We start from the raw sequence: 20420 nt of genomic DNA on the forward strand, positions 1-20420 counted from the left end.
GATGTAAGGGATAATGTACGTCCAGCTTGTTACTTTATAGTCCATTACAATGTACAAAACAATCGTCCTGGCAACACAAGTAGTCATTGTCAATACAGTCGCTAAGTGGGCGCAAAATGGCACCAGTGAGTCACGGTTTGTTATACAGCAGTTTGTTATACAGCTTCGTTGTTATTGACGACATTAAACGTCATTATCAGAAAATATCAAACCTCGGAATGTTTAAGAATGTCTATAGAAAACTCTACACATGCTGATTGCGATACGTTAAAATATGAGCTTTAAGTAATAAATGAATTAACATCTCTTTCTATCTCTCTCTTATGGACACACAAGAGAAAAGCTGCATGTAATACGAAAAGATTGATAAAACGTAGTGCTATGTTTAAAGTCTAGATTTTTTTTGTTCATATTTTAACAGGCTGGCAATCCAAATGAGCCAAGCAGCTACACCTCAATATAATAGCTAGCTGTGTGAGTTAATGTGACTAACCTTTGTGGATGCGATGTCTCATAAAATTTGATGTTGTTGATCCGGTGTCTTCAATTGTTTTCCCACATTCCATGTATCTAGCCGATCTGACGTGATGATAAACCCAGACGAAAGAACATATGGCACGGTGTCTCCCATCATGTTTCATGGGAATCTTATGACATTTCAGAGTTTTCGCACATTACACGGACATACGTAATCAAATTCTATGACAAGAGTCCGATCTACCATGACATGTAAGGAAATATATGTGACGCAGATATTATAAAACCCTTTAAACACAACACAAATTCTTTATTATATCAGTTGTTAAGGGTAAAAGACTTGAGTCATTTTTAAAATATTCACGAGTCTTTCGTGTCAAGTCTGAAGTCATTCCAGGTCGAATCCGAGTCAAGTCTGAAGTCTGTTAAAATGCGACTTGAGTACGACTCGAGTCACTAACTTGAGTGCCCATCTCTGGGCTAAAGCGCTTCCCATAATGTTTACGCATTAGGTCAGTAGGTGGTCTTTTGTGGCTGTTCGAACACATTTGACCACATGAGCATCTACACTACGAAAGCAATCCAGATTTGTTTTCCTCTGAAAGTGGTTGAAAGTGAAAACATTTTAGACCCCATTTACACCTGTATTTAGCATCATCCACTTGTGATCCAATCCACCAAAATGCATCTTAATACCTAGTGTAAACAGGGCCTTAGTTTGGTAGCTTCACCTTCACCTCGAAGTCTGCAATCGCATTATAATAAAGCAATAGTGCACTCTTCACAACAAGCTGCATAATTTGAGGTATCATTCCTGTCTGTAGTCTGTACCAGTGCAGGATGAAGCTTAACACTTTGCTTTAGAGGATTTGAAAAATTATTATCACTGAAAAATAATAATAGCAATGCTTGCCTTAGCATGCACCACTAATTATGTCTGGGTTTTCACCTCCAAAGCCATTTTTTCTTGTCAATTCAATCTTCCCATTTGGGAAAGAGATATAAAGAGAGGAGATAGAAGAGAACGAAAGACATTAATCAGGAGAAAATCTTTGGTCTTCCAGAGCCAGCGAGCACTCGTCTCTGAGACTGACGGTAAAGCGTCTGTTCTCCGCATTGTTTTCTCCCCCGTCTCTCAGAAGGAGGTTCGTGGGTGTTGCGTCTTGCTGAGCAAATTGAAATCGTCAAGTGGCATGGCTCATGCTAATTGCTCTGTGGAATGTGTAAAGTTTATTGAAGGCTGCTATTGTAAAACTGCCCGCACTTAAAAACCATGCCACTCTACCGTCCCGCCAGGTGTGGCTGAAAAGATTTGTGCAGCTGTTCCGTGTGCATGATCGGAGATAAAACACCTATAGCTCTTTGTGCTGCTACATTGATGTGCCCTTCAAAAAATGTCTTGCTCTGTTTTATGTCCGCTTTACTGAAAATGCCAAAACAAATAAACCATCCCTGGTTTCAAGGTCTTATCTGGACGCGTCCCTCGGGTTCACCTCGTAACTCTAGTGCTCTCTCCGACTGCTCATGGGGGCTCTGAGGTCAGTGGGAAGTAGATTTGTGCGTGACGGTCATACAGTAAACTGCACAATCCGCTGACCTCAGAACAGTGGCTCAGTCTGGCTCTGGAAGTCATTTTCAGAAATGTGTTTGTCCCTGTTATATAAAGTGCAGCCTGATTTCTCTGCTTCTTCACAGTAACTTCTATAAATACACTCTGAAGTCAGAGGCTGCGTATTATAATATTACACTGCATGCTATCAGCGAACGTGTGTGTGTGTGCAGTCCAGTTAGTGTCCACGTTTATAGTCGCCACCATGCGTCTGGTTTCTATTACTGGCTGTAAACATGCCTCGGAAAGCCACGACTAAGCACAGAGCACTATTTCCTGTTTTAGACTCGGCCGCTGCGTGATATACTGTTCTCAAGTGTGTGAAATGTGAGCCGTTGCCATGGCGATGGCAAGCCCCAGCCAGGGGAGCGAAAGGAAGCGAGAGGAAGGAAGATGTCCGGAGATCTTACATGGAGTACATGGTGCTGAAGAACTCACTAAGATGTCTTAAAGAGCTATTTAATTATTCATTCACCTCAACTCAACACAACGGGCCATTTTACAGAGCAGACCCACAAATACAAAACAGGAGGGAAGGGATGTGCCTGACAGTTCTTTTATTTCATGGTGATATAGTGCAACAGTTGGATTCTGGAAGTAAAAACTCCATTCATATTCAAAATCAATTTCATAAAGAACTTATCAACTTTAAAGACAGCCTTACTGTGAGCTACTAGGTTGTTATTCCATGGTATTTGCTTCTGTTGAACCTGTCGGCCCCCATTATTTCAGCTTAAAATAATTGTTTTAACAGTGGAATTCCTGGTGAAAAACTACATTACCCATGATGCTGTCAGAAAATTACACTAATCAGAGTTGCAACACGCTCTCAAATAGCTCTTTAGTGCCACCCACTCCCATAAAGCACTGCGAATGATGTAATCAAGTCGATTTATCTACGCTCTTAAAATACTGAAATGTTTGTATACATTATGCATATTTTGCAATAAACTTAAAATATATCGTTTTTATACATATAATCAACATTTGTAAATGAGTAGTTTTATATTTCTCCATCGTTTTTAATTTGATTCTGCTGTTCGCAATGCTTCATGGGATTATAGTTCTTTCTCTCACTAAAACCTTTAAGTCTTTTTGACCGATTTTCAAAAACTTTTTTGCTTCAAATCAAAGTTTGTAGTGTTGCGATTCACCTCGCAGTTAATTGGCTTGGTTCACGGCTTAGAACTCTTTTAATGAAGACTATTTTAAAATCCCTATGGGAAAAATTAATGAAAAAATACTTCCAGAATCAGCGCCGCTGAAAAAGGAGGCTGGCACTCTTGCACTCTATTGCATTATTATGAGTCTTAAAGGGATAGTTCATCCAAAAATGAAACTTCTGGCATCATTTACACACACTTTCTGTAGAAACAAAAAAGGTGAATGGTGACCCTGAGCCTGAAGCTCCAAACGTTACAAAAAGCCATTAAATTAGTCCATATTCTTTGTTCACTATATTCCAAGTATTCTGAGGTCAAATAATAACCTGTGTAAAGGTTATACATATTCACTGAAAGTCTTCCTGGTTACATCACACCAACATTAAATATGTGCATGCTTTAATTGCACAAGTGGGATTTTTAATATCCACACAGTTTTTTTTGTTTGTTTTTTTTTTAAATTGTTATTTAAGACGTGACATCTAACAAAAATAATTTCTATCATATTTTATACAGTAGTTTTGATTTATACAGAGCCCCTTGGAAATGCTTTTATATTCTCTCATTGATGTTTTGTGTTCTCCCGAGAAACTTTTCATTCACTCACAAAGAACACAAAAGTTTTGCGAGCGAACGCAAATGTTTTTGCGAGAGAATGCAAAGTTTCTCAGGGGAAAGCAAACATTTTGCGAACAATCGCAAAGTTCTCATGGGAACTCAAAACATTTGGGAGAGAACGCAAAATCATACTTATTTTTCCATGTCCCCTTTGGGGCTCCGTAGATTTTGAAGCAAATTATGTTTAACTAAATAATTTTTAGATTTACTAAACAGGGCAAATGACTAAATTTACTAAACAGGCCAGATTTACTAAACAGGGCAAATGACTAAATTTACTAAACAGGTCAAATTAGCATGAGAGCGCAATTCCAAAAAAGTGCCGATGGGAGTGGAAAGTTCTGCGTGTGATCTACTGACAATGTCAATTCACAAATTAAAGAACTCCGGATCATGACCAACCAAGACCTACCAAGAGCAGTGCAGATTAGCTTCTGGTTTATGCTTTTTTGGTGCAGTAAATAATGGCGCAAATATCAGTAACTTGACTAGCGCAAACCTTAGTAAATCACCTTGTATGATTCATTTAAATACTCTCCTCCCATAAATTTTGCATCTGAAAGGGAATCTCCTACAAATACATATGCAATAAGGTCAGCCGAAAAATTTACCCTGTCCACGCTTTTTCAATGATCATTTTTCACTGCGTGTCTTTAGTAAATCCTGACAATATTTTGTTTTAATCGCTAAAAGAGGGTTTGCACTGGCACAAGCTGTTAGTAAATTTGGCTCTAAATGTATTTGTTAATTTAATTGATAATTAATTGTTTTGTGAAATTAGCTGTAAATATTTATATTAGAAAATAACATTTACATTTATGCATTTGGCAGGTGCTTTTATCCAGGTGCTTCTATTCCATTTTTTCACTTCATGCATTCCATGGGAATTGAACCGATGACCGATGAGTTTTAGAATTTCAAATTCACTATACCACATGCCACTTTACGCCATGCCAGAGAATTATAGCAGCTCTGTGACCATTCATATTCAAACTGATTAACAAAAATTTACACAAAATTCAAAACTATAACACTTTAAAATTTGCTTTTTAAAATGTTACATGTATCAAATTCAAATTTATAACATTTAAAATAATCTTTCAAAATTTTCAGAAAATACCTTTTTTTACACAAAGAAGAATATAGTGGGGTTTTTTTGTTTTGTTTTTTGCCATTTTTAAAGCTTGGAAGCCCCTGGTTACTGTTTACTTTTTCACTGTGTGGAAAAAGGGGTTTAGATTGACATGAGAGTGAGTAAATATGGTTGTGAGTGGGTGAACTATCCCTTTAAAGATGTGAGGGAGAGGATTGTCCAGTATGTGTTTAGCAGGGCTAGTAGAGGGGGGAGGACTGAGCAAACGCGCTCTACTGTTTTAAGCTCTACTCATGCGTGAGGAGGCCATTAGAGGCTCATAAAGCACACATACGCTAGTGGCTTATCAGCTGGGTTGTGAGGGCAGCATAGGGACAGGGTCATTATGAGAAAGGCGTGTCCCAGAAGGGGCAAGACTGACTGGTGTTCCACACACGTAAAGTGTCTCCGTAGTGTTTGATCCCATTTGGCTGATGTGTGTTTGGCTCTGCCACACCGCCCACAATCTTTGTTTGGGGATTTAAAGACAGAAGGGGGGAGAAGAATAACTGCTTGAGTGGACGCTGTTGTGTAGCAGTGGCTTTTCACGCTCCACTAGCATGTATCGACATGCACCAAAGCAAAGAGAAAAAACAACACAACTCCCTCCTGTGGGTACCGCTGGGTAACTTAACACCCCATACTCAAAACAAAAACTGAGCTGATTTGGAGTACTGATGGTCATGTAATTTGCCCACCCAAGTGTGTGTGTGTGTGTTTTGGACCTAGATACTTTTGCTGACGAATTTACTAAAACTGTTCCCTTCCTTTTAGGACATCAAAAAGGGAAAAATGGTTCACAAAGACAAATAATGTCATAATTTACTGTATCATTAATCATTTATTTAGGGTGTATTTTTGTTTTAGGTTTAGGATTTGGAGTATTTGTAATAAGCTATACTATATATACACACTACCAGGCCAAAAGTTTGGAATAATTATGCTTTTTAATGTTTTTAAAGTCTTTTATACTCAGGCTGCATGTATTTGAACAAAAATACAGCAAAAACAGTAATAATAATATATATATATATATATATATATATATATATATATATATATATATATATATATATATATAAAAAAAACATTTAAAGAAATGTAAAAGAAAAAATAAAATAAAATAAAAAAAAAAAACCCACAGAATTTGTCTAAATGTGTGTGTGTGTGTGTGTGTGTGTGTGTGTGTGTGTGTGTGTGTGTGTGTGTTTTAATGGCTACTACATTGCTGAACCATTATTGAAGTAAATTCTTTTTAGAATTTATATTATAATATAAATTTTGAAGCCAGGCTATAAATATGAAAAATATATGTACATAGATTAATAATATATTTAGATAAATAAATATAAATATGTATACTTTCCCCTCATTTTCATTCATTCTTTTTACCTTGCATTTAAGGCTCTCTTTTTACTATCCGCATTGATAAAAGAGGGTATAAAGGCCAAAACAAAATGAATATTTCATAGCAAGTAAGATTAGCTACTGTAAGCAAGCATTTGTGTACATTAGCGTGTTAAAAGGAGTAGGGTAAACCTACGGTGAAATGTATCTGACAGCTAGGTGGCCCTGTTACCAGTGACAGAGCAGGATTCATTTAGCAGCTAATGTGCCAACTGTAAGCCCTTAATCTCCGAGCACTCCCGAGGCCTACGCACCGCTGCGGGGCCTGAGGCGGGCACCTGAGGGAAATTACCGACTTCTCTCAGAATTAGAGCAATTTCTGCATATCAACACCGACCACGTGAGGCACCCACACAAACATGCTCTTCGTGTTTATTCATCGCTGTACCATCGGATGCCTCCGAGCTTAGTTTATAGCGATACAGTAGAGTCGACGCCTTTGAGGCGACCCACTCTGAATACAGAACTCGCTTTAATCTTATGAAAATGAAGAGGCAGGACACCAAAAACTTGTCTGTTTTTCTGTTTTTAGCTCGCAGTAGTTTTTAAAAGCAGTGTGCACTATAGATTTCACCAACTGAAACAAAAACAACACTAGCTTTAGGGGTCTGGCTGGGTTTATAGCCCACTTCTGAAGTATTTTTGCCCAACTCTGTCTTTTTCTCTCTCATTCACAGACTATTTCCCTTCCTCTGATATCCAACGGCTGGGTTCTATTTGCCAACACGGTGTATTTTGGGAAGGCATTTCATTTTATTAACTGCGCAATTAAACTTAGTTGTTGCTGCAAACAAGCAAATCCCCAACCACATTATAAAAATGGTAACTGACCTTTAATATGGGTTTCGTGTTTTTTTTCTTCTTCTTCTTTTCAGATGGAGGGACGTTCATCTACTATGGCTCATTGCCTAACTGGGACACCTGTTCTTGTGGATTCAGTTCTGACGATCTATACAATCGATTCTACCATGTAGCAGTTTCAACGTGAAAGAGAGTCAGATACTTACACTTTTAAAAATAAAGGTTATTTATTGGCATCTATGATCCTGTGAAGAACCTTAAAATCCATGATACAACTGTTCACTGAAAGTTAACTTGGGGAACTCAAAATGGTTCTTCTGTGGCAGGGGTGTGCAAAATCATCCTGGAGGGTTATTGTCCTGCAGAGTTTAGCTCCAACTTTCCTCAACACACCTGCCTGAAAGTTTGCAGTATGCCTAGTAAGAACTTGATTAGCTGGTTCAGGTGTGTTTAATTGGGGTTGAAGCTAAGCTCTGCAGGTACTGTGGCCCTCAGGAGCAGGATTGGACATCCCCGATCGATGGCATCGCTGCAAAAACCTTTGTTTTTAAGGGTGTGTTGACGCTTCTTGTTCGGTTCTCTTGGTCCAAAAAGTTTTCACACCTGGCTCGTTTGTAGCGTGCATTTTCTCCCTTAGTTCGGTTCGTTTAGGCATATGTGAACACAACAATCACGCAATCACCAACATAAATTGGTCCGAGATCGCCTGAACGAGGTGGTCTCAGTCCGATTCCTGTCCATCCCGTTGCGTATTCCACCTTGATAAATCTGGTCACCCTACACTTGATCAAATGAACCGCACTAACAGAGTTCATTTTAATCGAACCAAACCTGTCAAGTGTGAACACACTTTAAGTGTGTAGCTAGACCCAGCATAGCAAAACGACCGTTTTGTTGTTTTCCAACTCGCATACAGTGCCTCGACTCGACCTCAACTACAGGTTTATTTGCAAAAATGCTAGTTGTGTTTAAAGACATACCACTTAAAAACGCTTAACCCCAGGGCCCTGACGCAAACGAGCAGATGTGGTGCGAGGCGTTGTTAAGTTTGCGCTCCCGACAGCGCGCGTTATATCTCATCAGAGTCTGGCACTTAAATGAACGCTGGGTCTCCACCCTGTGAATAATAGATATTCTTCACGCACTTCAACATGTTCATTTGTCTGGAGAATCAAAGGAGAGCTCACACGGCGAGCCTTCAAAACATGCGCTGGCATCTCGCCTGCCTCTGTTTTACGCAGCCGGCGCTGACTTAAAAAGAGCATTCGTTTGCTCGCATCTGCTTTCTGTCAGTGGGAGAGTTGCATAACGTTGAGACCCGTGTGCTGTTTATGTTTTTGGCCTGACCTTGCTCCTGGTCACCGGGGCGAGGGGAGGGGTCCGAACGCTCGGATATCAGTCTCGGTTGCCATGGCAGCCTGGTAAATAGTTGTGAAGCAGCGAGTGGAAGATTAGTCCCTAAGGAGGTCACTTGTCACAGTGTGACCTACAAAGGGCCCTTCGATCTCTGCCAATGTACTGACAGCAACTCGTCCTGAAATGATATGCTTAAATGACATTTTGTTTGGATTCGGTTCTGTGCTGCGGCAGTCGCTGTGGCTCTATGAACAAAAAGGCATTGACTGTTTCTCCCTCCCAAGCCTTTATGTGTGTGATGCATGCGTTTAGCCATCTCTGGAGTGTGTATCGGGGCTTTTATTTGGCCGTGAAAGGCAGAAGGACTTCTCACAGCACCCGAGAATCCATCACCACAGCCGAGCGCTTTTTGTAGCGTGTAGGAGAATTGTTTAAGACGCCGGCATCACTTTGCACTGTTATTCCTGCCTCAATGCCTCAAGATAGCAGTGTATCACTTGACTGCTCCTTCCTTTTAATTCCGGCTAATGCTGACATTTATCACGCTGAAAATATTCGAGCTGAAAACCGATCCCCTTAAATCCAATATACTTCCTATAGTTCGTCTGGGAAAAGAATTAAGCTAAATGCATGGGCTTTATTGCACAACAGCAGGTGCCAAGTTTACAGTACAGGGAATTTGTCATCTGCATTTCTCATCGTCTTTACTCTTCCTTTTAGTGTCTCTGTGTATTTATCTGTCTTTATCTCACTGCGTCTTTCTCATTATACCCTGGAGGGGTGATTCCAGCGGATTCAGTATTAGATTAAATGAGCAGGCATGTAAATGCATGTTTCTCTGGTGCATTTCTACAAAGCTGTAGTCACCATTAAGTCTTGCTGGAGTTAATCTGGATTCCTTTATACTCGTTGAATTGAACATTCATGGACCAGATATTCTTCGAACTGATTTCACATCAGGCAATGTATGTATGGCTCAATCTTCTGTCCTGGAACGAGAGATTCCCATGTGGCTCCCGAATGAGTTCAGTGCCTGAAAAAAAGAATGAAAATGAAGACAGGATTGGTGATTTTTTTTTTTTGTGATTTTTGATTTGCCTCTGGGTTGCCTACCTTTTGATGGTAATTTGTGGCTCAATACAGTGACTCTTAAGATTTACACAAAAGAACAATTATTTAATTTTGAAATTTAAGTCATTATTACTAATAATGCTAATGATTTTATTTATTTTTTTACTTTTTTTGGATCAGTGAATTGACTTCTCATAAAAACAGTTCAAAGACTTAGAATATAAGTCATATGTATTACTTTTATGGAGCTTCTATGGTTTTTATTATTTTTGGAGCTTGGCAGCCCATGGTCACTGTATGCTTTCACTGAAGAAAGTAAGTCACAGGTTGTGAGGGCGAGTAAATAACAGATTTTTTGTTTTTGGGTAAACTATTAGGGGTCGAAATAGTATATCTGACAACAAAGTTTTCACTTAAAAAAAAACAATTGAGATTCAAATTTTGATTAAAAATCATCTCTGATTATAATTCTGATAAATACTAATACACAAATAAACTACTGTTCTCTTTGGATTTGTCTTTATTGCTCGGACAGTACATGTTATAGCTTTAAAGCAGAGGATTTTCTCACTATATCAAACTCAGATACAAGTCAAGCTTTTAGTCAGTCACTCCATATGGCTTCTGACCTTGCTTACTTGAACCTGTTTTTACAGAAGTGTGCCAGTTGAATACAAAAGCTCCTTCGGTACACCTCCTCCTCCACTGGTGTTTATACAGAAAGCAGCCCAGTGGCCATAGAGCCCATGTGCGGAGGCTGATTCTTAAGAGGATGTGGAGTCCCTGCTGTTTGGCTTTTGTGAGTAAAGAAGCGCTCGCTCAACAGAAGCAGTGGTGCATGTCATAGGCCCGAATGTACAAATCATGCAGCCCCCAGCTGTATTGTGAGAAAACAATGGCCAAAAGCACTCTCGCCCTAAAACTCTTTGTATAAGCAGTGTTTTTAAGGTACTTCTTACTGAATGTGTAGTTTGCCCAAGGAGGAGTTCTGTCAGGACGGCTCATCTAAAAAAAAAAGACTGCAGTGAAATTTCATCTGAAGGACTTCCAAATCATGTATAAAAAGGAAAGGTTAACGCAAAAATGAAAATGTAGGGTTCATTTACTTTTGTTCCAAAAAAGCATTTAGTGACGAGAGCTTTAAGGGTACATTATGGTGTAGCATGAACTTTAATGCACTTTTTTTATGTACTTTGATAAGATAATATGAAACTGTCCAGAAAGAGAGGACTAAATGTTCCCTCAGGCATCTGCTTTGTTGTGATTGACTCCCCCTGGTGGAGAAATATTGCAAAAGCAGGTGCTAAAGACTACGGAGTACTTTGATTCAAGCTTGCAAGCTTGTTTGAGAACAGCAAGCACTGTTGCCAACAAAACATGAACATACACTGGGATCAACATTTAATGATTGATATTTGGTTTTTGTATTTTATGTATGTATGTATGTATGTATGTATATAAATTATTAACCTGGTCTCACACAAGAGAATGATATCTTCTATATATTTATTTCATATATAATTTAAAAAAAAAAAAAAAAATATTTACAAAAATAATTTTCTTCACAAAAGAGAATTTGAGCTGGGAATTATGCAGATGTAATCTAAATGTTTTTGCTTTAAGATGCAAAACTGCAGATTTCTGAACACTTTTACTGATTCCTAATTTCTTTTTTGCAGTTTTGTTAACCTCAAAATGTAATCTTGGTTACAAATAAGTTGAATTTGCAAGTGTTATTTTACTCTTGAGGTACTATTAAAGTTTTTTTTTTTATTTATTATTTTTAGTTTTTAAAATATTTTTTTTCTAAATGTCTATATAGTTTTTCTTATTATTAAGTTATTTCAGTATATCAGGTTAATGAAACAATGAAAATGTGAAATGTCACCTTGGCCATTTTATTCAAATAACCAACATTTTTATGGTTTTAGTTAACTGTAATAACCCTGATTTGCAGTAATGATGTAGACATAAGAATGCATGAACAAGATTGATAAATTTAAGATTTTCAGTGGGATCAAACATAATGCTGATAACCAACTTAACTGTCCTCTGTTAGAATAGAGTTGTTAGAGAGAGAATTAAATAGAAACTGACTTTTTTAAATACAGAATTGTGTTGTATTAGGGCCGCTGTTTCCAGGGCCATCTGCCACATACATTAATATGGTTGAGAGGAAGGCATAGAGAGAGAGAGAGAGAGAGAGAGAGAGAGAGAGAGAGAGAGAGTGAATGAACAGTCTGATAGCATTTGTGCACTGACTGCCTCTGCAGTGCCCTGTGAGAGCGCCAGGACACCTTCCCATGGGCATCGGTGTGACAGAAACGCCACTGAATCACTGCTGATGTTTGCATAGCCCCAGATTCCGCCTCGCAGTGAGCGTTCTGTCGCGTGTGTGTGTACCGAGCTTCCTGGAAGTCACCATCTGCGATACTTTATTTATTACCTGCTGTTAAACGCAGCATTATCCGTACATAATGCCACATAGAAAATACCGGTCAATGGTGCTAACGTGAAGCCGTTTATTGCGATCGCAGATCTGGATTTCTTTTCAATGGAGCTAGCCTTTGTTTAACAGCTCTCATGCACATAAAAGAGGGAACATCCCCAGGCACAAAGGCCTCACTGGCTTCCTTCCTGATGTGGCTGCACTGTGAATGTGCTTTGCTTTTGTGTCATGCTGTTGTTTCTGATGCCTGGATGGATGGCTCGACATGAACCGCCTACAATGGGGCGAGATCATTAGCCATTCACTTTGCTAGCCCATCCACGCTAATTGGTGGAGAGCCGCACATCTCTGTCAATTCTCATTGTGCACTCGGGTTAGCTGGGACGGCCTCTGTCACAGGGCATCGCTTCACCTTGTTTTGGCAGCGTGTTCCCTCAGGGTTGGGGGGCGGGGTGAAGAGGGCACCCAGCCAGCCCAGATGTTCCTTTCGGCTTCGCAACCACAACTCACTGTCACCTAGTTGAGTTCCCCGACTATGGCATACATAGGGGGACCGGTTGCCTAGGCAACAATGATCCTGCCTAATGGCCAGATCAGTGTGCTGGATTCTAAATGGATGGTTATTTTGTCCTTTTTTTGTGTTCGCCATCTGCTATGAGTCCAGGTTGGTTTTCCAGATGGAGCTATATGTTGCCCTGTATTTGGACTGAGAAGGGCAGCGATCATTAGGTCAGTTTGACTGCAACGCCAAAAATGTGGCGTCCCTTGTTAACCCTTTTTAAAGGAGGATGCTGCTTTATATAAATAATATAAATAAATGTAATGTCTTGCAATACTCTGCACTGTATTCAATTTTATACCTCAAGATAATGTAGTGTATGTGCAACATTGACGGAGTATTTTGAGTCTCTTTCACACTGATAAGAAAAAAACCACGGTGGTATCGCCGGCGATACCTTCAGACCTCAGAGTGTTAATCAGCATTATAGCATTCTATAGGAAAATGCAAACAATCAAACAAGAGCCCACTTCCCTGTAAAATCAAGTGACAGATTGCAGCACAATCTTTTTTTATTTTTTATTTTATCATCTGTCTGGGCTACTTTCTCTCTCCCATTACAGAGAAAACTAGGAAAGCAATTAATTTTCCATTGGGTTTGTGGTTGTTCCCAGTAATTTATTACTCACCCTCATGTCGTTCTACACCTGTAAGACCTTCATTCATCTTCGGAACACAAATTAAGATATTGTTGATAAAATCTGATGGCTCAGTGAACCTCTCAAGATCCAGAAAGGTACTAAAGACATATTTACAACACCTCATGTGAGTTCAGTGGTTCAGCCTTAATATTATAAAGCAACGAGAATACTTTTTGTGCAAAAAAAAAAAAAAAAAAAAAACAAGATAACGACTTTTCAACAATATCTAGTGATGGCCGATTTCAAAACACTGCTTTGAATCTTTTGTTTCGAATCAGTGGTTCGGAATGCGTGTCAAACTGCTGAAATCATGTGACTTTGGCACTCTGAATCACTGATTCAAAACAAAAGATTCGAAGCAGTGTTTTGAAATCGGCCATCACTAGATATTGTTCAAAATTCATTTTGTTTTTTTGACGCACAAGAAGTATTCTCGTCACTTTATAATATTAAAGTTGAACCACTGTAGTCACATGAACTGTTTTAAATGTTTTGAGTACCTTTATGGATCTTGAGAAGTTCGGTGGCATTGCTGGCAATAGAGGCCTCACTGAGCCATCAGATTTTATCAAAAATATCTTAATTTGTGTTCAGAAGATGAACAAAGGTCTTACGGGTGTAGAACGACATGAGGGTGAATAATAAATGACATTTTCATTTTGGGTGAACTAACATTTTAATGTGAAAACATTATTTTCACTCACATTTGACTAACCATATTTAGAGGATTCTGTTACCTCACAGGGTTACACTTTATTCCAATAGTCCACTTTAGACATTATACTAACCATAAATAACTTGGCAACTACTTGTAAACTACCAATCATTACAGTATTAGTAGACTGTTGGTTAGGTTAGGGTTAGTAAAATTGACATGTATTGTACTTGTAAACTTACTTATAGTCAGTAGAATGTCTTTTGGGGGAGCATCAAAATATTGTTAGCAGATATGAATCAGTCTACTAATACTGTAATGACTGGTATTTGACATGTAGCTGCAAAGTTACCTATAGTTAGTAGAATATCTAAAATGGACCACCAAAATAAAGCATTCAGTCTAGTCCACTTTGCAGTTTATTCTGCCTGGAAACTGTCTATTTAGACAAGAGCCCTGTCTGACATGCTAATGAACCAACCACTGTTTCTTTGTTTTTGCATACCAATTAGTGGTCCAAGTTGCAAAAGCCAACTGAACAGATTGAAACTGATGATTTGAGCCTATATGAAACTACGGGGAAATTTCATCCTTGCAGCATCAACAGCTGGAATTGAAACAATTTTAAGCTGATTTCTAAATTTCATGGTGTGCTGCTTTTGAATGGAGTCTATATGTCTGCTATTATACATGGCAGAATTGTTTGCATTGTGTATTTGTGCTCCCATATGCTTGCAGGTACTGTGTGCATTAATGTACATTATCTGTTTTCTCCCCAGTCCCTCAGGGAGTGATCCAGAATGGAGCTCGAATGATGAGCCAGGGCCTCTTCCCAGGAATCCGACCCCTTCCCATCAACCCTATCGTCAGCAGGACAGCCACTGTCAGGTCAGTCCTGTCTCTGCGGACTCATTACATGACTGACAGGTTTATCAGCCAATCAGAATCATGCTTACCCTGCAGTACTTTGGCTCATATCTGATCTCTCGCTTTGACTCTAAAGTCTGACTACTCATTCACAGACATCAGCACACCATCTTATTCAGACTAAGGCCCCGCTCTTGCATGCATGATGTGACGTGAATAATTGATCACATACGCTAAGTTTTTTTTAATGGCATGACCGAACACATGGGCAGACTGTCTTGATGTGAAACATTCATAAGCCTGGGCCTTAGAAACGGGCCGCCCCTCAGGTGGTGTCTGTGCACTGCAAACACTACACATGTGTTCCCTCAACTAAACGCAAATGGGCTTAGTCTGGTCCAGTCACAAAGTCAAACATTACAAGCTCTGCTGCATCTCAATGCAAGATGTGTTGTGCACTAAAAGGTGGTAATTAGAACATAGTGCTTGGATATGTGAAAATACAGAAGAAATCACCAGTTCAGAGAGGTTTGCTCTCTGTGTGTGTGTGAACTCATCTAAAGGTCACATTTCACCACAGTAATGTCCAATGTTACTTTATACATTAAATACATAACAGAATAAAAAACTACTTTATTTAAAGGATTTGTTCACCCAAAAGTTTTATTCACCTATTTATTCATTTTGAATTTATGATTCACATTATTAACACAAAACAAAGGCCTAGACCAGATAAATATAAGATTCATTCAGCTACAGCTCTCCTCCTGTGCGCGTCCACGCACACGGCCTCAGCCTCTCATTTGCTGTGTGATGCACATATTGTGCAGTGACAGGCTTCAGTTCAGTCCAAAGAGTAAAACAGCCTCTTTAAAATGAGTGACACTGCATTTAGGCATTAATTATTGAAGCAGTTTCTTTAGCCTGCTGTGCTGTGGCTATAATTTATGAGTCATAAATGCACATATGAGGCAGGAAGTGGAAAAGCTCTTAGGATTATTTTTCGAACCACAGAGGGAGTTTCTCCAGCAAATCTGCAAAGCACGGCAGGATGTTCTGTGTCACTCAGAGTTCTGCTATATAAACTGTGAACAGAAGCACAAAACAAATGTCATTGAAAAGACACTTCATTACTGTTTTTTTATGAGGATAAGAGGCATAAATGAATTTATTCACTATTTTTAATCATTATTTTACCGAAAAGTGGAGAGTTTTTGTAAACCGCCAATTAATTCACGTTTTAATGATGTTGGTCGGCTGAAGAGGTGCTTCAAAGCTCAGGTGAATTTCAGAGACAAATACTTACAATAATTGTTTATAACATTTGAGGTTGCGGTGCTTCAAGGCTGCAGCCTTTAACCAGCACACAAGTTTTTAAAAAAAGACGGGCTGCAAGATGTGTTAACCACAGTTGTAGTTCTAGCATTTTACCCTGTAATCAAAGAGAAAAGAATTTTAAAACATCTTACTGAGCCCAAACTTTGAATGGTAGTGTACGATATGAGATTAATTCATTTCTTTTTCTCTTGATTTTTGGGTGAAATATAACCCAGGCATATTCTTGACAGGTTTTGTGATTTAGATTTACCCACTTTATACAATAACAAATGGAATTAATTTATTCATGTGTTCCAGAGGCTGTTGCCATCTGTGCAAAAAACAGTAAAACATCAGTATAAAGTGTCCATGTTACACAAATTATAATTAATTACCATAGTAGCATAATTACAAGCAGGTCCACAAAATAATTACACAGTAAGCGCATGTAGTTCATTTGTTTTACGCAGCACTTATACAGTACAACAGGAGCAGCATGTGAGCGGTTGCACTAATGCATCTCTTGTCTGTGTTAATAGGTCAGTACTCGAATACAGAATTACCAGTGATGGCGAGCCCACCCGTAACTCTCCACTGGTCAGCATCGACCCCAAGGAGGACCACACCTACAGTTTTGCCAAATCTTCCAGCTCGGACGCCGGAGACGAGGCCCACTGCGATGGAAGCGAGGTGAGCTTCCACGCCAATGAGACTGGCAGCGATGCAGAGGACGACGACAAGAGCAAAATCAAGAAGGAGCCCAAAGAGTGGTCCGTGGACGCCCTCGCTCTGGCCCAGCACAAGAAACGGCAACATTTGACAAAAGTCAAACAGAGAGTGGCCAGTGACACTCTTCCTCTAAAAAAGAGGCGCACAGAGAAGCCTCCAGAAAGCGACGACGAGGAAATGAAGGAGGCGGCCGGGTCCCTGCTTCATTTGGCAGGAGTCAGGGCCTGTTTGAACAATATCACCAACAGGACGGCAAAGGGGCAGAAAGAGCAAAAATAATGAACAGACTGTATTATAAAGAGGAAAAAAAAAAAAACATCACTTTGAATAGAATTTACTATTTTTTTCCAGGACATCAGGTGAATTCTACTGATTTGTGGCAATATCAACAATCACTTTGTTTTCCTATCTTTATAGGTAACATTTTACTGAGGGTTCCTTGTTTTGGTTCACTAATTTTATTGTGTTTTCTTTGTTTTTTTTAATCTACGGAGATTGAAGCCATAGCCTTCCTTTTTTAAGATATTCAGCCAATTATTTCATTTGACAGGAAAAAAAAAAAAAAAAAGTGATAGCAAAATTTGCCCTGCCCCGTTGTCATTGTGAAACATTGAACGTTATGCAGCTCGCCAGAGTAGTTCAAGTTAGTGATAATTGTAGGTTCTAGTAATCTCTGCTGTAATATAAGATGTTTTAGAAGCACAGGGCAGTGCCAAAGACAATCCTTGAGCAGTTTCTGTGATGTCACTTCCCCTTGATGCTCTCGCCGAGTCCAGAGGCATTGTGTGGAGAACACTCATGTCTGTAGTTGTCGTTGGGCTCGTATGAACCATATTTCACCAGGATGAGAGTAAAGCCATAAGCCTTTGTCAAAGTGCTTTTTGGAGGCAAAAGTGATACATTTATCAGTAAGTCTTTTCAAACTGCCCATGTTTTCTCCTAAGCAATCAAAATGAGTGATATTTCCCATCTAAAGCGATAGCGGATGGTGATATTTCTTCTTCGGCACAATGAAAATGAAAACTCTGAGCTAATGCTACAATACCTGCCAATTGTATTTTAAATTGGAAAATGACTGTGGAGTTGTTTTGTGTTTGTTCGTTTACGTTTTCTAATTTTTTTATTTGAAACCCTCGTGATGTAATAAGCAATTTCATCCAGTCAGGATAAACACTGTATAAAAGTAACACTAGACCATTTTCCTTTCTTAATTTAAGCAATGTAGCCAGCAGGATTTTCCAAATCGTGTTGCATGGGTTCTGTAAAGAAAAAGACGACCGTTTTTTAAAAAGAAAAGAAAAAAAAAAAAAAAAAAAAAAATCAAAGTTCATGTAAGGTAAATAATGTATTTAGCATGGAGCATGAATTATTTTCATATAAATATAGATCATAGAGAACTAAGGCACCGCCTCTAATTTCTATGCCAATAGGCCTAGTCTCTTTGTTTTTGTCGGATTCGATTTTGATTTGTCGTCCTCATCGCCTTTGTGTTGAAGCAGGCATCTTAACAATTACCTTCTTCAGGGACAAACACTGACTGTTGGGAAACTCTCTCTGCAATACGAGGACTCGGGCTTGGGCCGTCTTGGTCCATGCTAACGGCCGCCCCTCTAACGAATACCCGCTACGTCAATGTCCGTGTCTTCAAGGAGAAGTTCGTAGTGAGTGTCGGTCCCCCTGCTCCTTCTGGCTTCGTGCCTGCTTTTCTTCCATGTGTAATCCGGATGTGCGTGTCTGTGATTTATTCAGGGTCTTCCATTTTGTTCCACGAGACTTTGGATCTGCAGTACAAGTAGTTTTTTTTGTTCCTGTATTTACATGTAGCACTGTTCAGGAGTCATCAGTATTGATTCAGTTCTCGGTACAGGCAGTCAGACGGATATTTACGCCTCCACACATATATATATTTAAGCACTTATAGACAAAAACAAGTGATAGAGCTCAGTGCAAACGCTAGTGTATATATTTTCACGACCTCACCGAATTGCACTTTTATTGTTTTAATGTAAAGAACTTAGGAATTCAGTGCCAAAGCCTGTAATGACTCTATACACATGCATACTTGATATGTCAGTCATAAGTCAATAAGTTGTAGCATTTCTCTCAAGTAACCATGTATAAGATCTTCTCAGTCATTTTGTTAATGTCACACTGCATTGCTGTTTCATGAAGTCACACTGTCTTCCCTGTTCATCCGATGATGATAATGGTTCGACCTAATGTTTTGTAGCTTGTTGAATGTTATATCTGACCCATGAGTGTTAATGTGATGTCTCCAGTTGGCATGCCTTTCCCTAACCAAGCTAGACATTTCTTGACATTTCTTCCCCACATCGTGAAATAACCCCGATTATAACCTTGTCTGATGGTCTTTAATAACATCTGCCATATCATGTTTCTGTTCAATGTGCTTCAAACTGGGAAACCAGTAGCAGAGAGAGAGCTACGAGTCACTGCCTTCCTTCAAAGACAACACTCACTACGTAACTTTTCCTTTCCAGTTCTTTCAAAGGAACCTGAAACATGTTAAAAAGAAGAGCCAAAAAAAAAAAAATAATAATAATAGGAGGCGAAGTGTTTCTTTTTTACCCATTGTGTGTTTTTTTTAAAAATCATTTTGTTGAAAGGTTCCTGTTAACTGCCATTCTGTTAAGTGTTTTAAGATGTAAGTTAAGTTGTTTAAGATGAAAGTAATGGAGCCCATTTGGTTTGTAATGAATTATTCGGTCTGATGGCATGTGCACCCTGCTAATATGTCAATATAGAGGCGTAATTGCACTCTGTATTTCCTTTGACTTGTAATCATATTGCCAAAGACAACGATTTTATCGATTAATGTAAATACCACTTTGTTCATTGCTACGACAAATTCTATTTGTTTAGTTTTTTTTGTTTGTTTTTTTCCTTCCTCCAACCCTACCATCAAGTTTCTGTGATGTATTGTCTTCCAGTTGCAATAAAAAAAAAAAAAGTTGCAAAGGTAATCCTGGACTAGCATGATGGTTTTGTGCAGCTATCAAAGCATTGTTGATATTATTGCTTAAAATAGTCACATCTTAATACATATCACATGGCCCTTTAAGCCAGATACATCCTATTTAACAGCTGATTTGGGCATTGTTTAATTGGAAGTGAAACTGAAAAACGTGTGAGTGAAAAATATATGTGCCTTTGCTGGAAAGTAACTTCTAAATGTTGTTGCTTCACCATAATGCGGGTGCAAGGAGTAATAAGAATCAGCATCATTAATTTACTGCTATACTGTAGGAATAAACTACACTACAGATAAAAGTTTGAGGTCTGAAAGATTTTGTCTCATGTTCACCAAGGCCTCTTGGCGCCCTAACATGCGTGTTATTTTTAGTTATAAACATATTACACTGTACTCGGCACAAACTGGGCTACAATAATAGGTGAGCAACATGTATGTACATGTTTGTAATTTTGAGAAATAACGTTTATAAGTCTCTAATGCTCGTCAAGGTTGAATCTGATCAAAAATACAGTAAAAACTGTAATATTGTGAAATATTATTACCATTTAAAATTACATTTTTAAATATATTCAAT

At 38.8% G+C, this 20420-nt stretch overlaps 1 protein-coding gene across 9 annotated transcripts in view; it reads left to right on the top strand.

Moving 5' to 3' along the window:
• foxn3 (forkhead box N3) overlaps positions 1-19835 on the top strand; it is a 126074-nt gene extending 106239 nt beyond the window's left edge. For all 9 annotated transcript variants that reach the window (XM_048190767.1, XM_048190768.1, XM_048190770.1 and 6 more), the window contains 2 exons: positions 14718-14826; positions 16662-19835. In XM_048190767.1, the coding sequence (XP_048046724.1) occupies positions 14718-14826; positions 16662-17130 (578 nt within the window). In that variant the 3' untranslated portion in view covers positions 17131-19835. The remainder of the gene's footprint in view (positions 1-14717; positions 14827-16661) is intronic.
• The last annotated feature ends 585 nt before the right edge of the window (positions 19836-20420 follow it).

The sequence above is a fragment of the Megalobrama amblycephala genome, linkage group LG5 (assembly GCF_018812025.1).
Source record: "Megalobrama amblycephala isolate DHTTF-2021 linkage group LG5, ASM1881202v1, whole genome shotgun sequence".
Lineage (NCBI taxonomy): Eukaryota > Metazoa > Chordata > Actinopteri > Cypriniformes > Xenocyprididae > Megalobrama > Megalobrama amblycephala.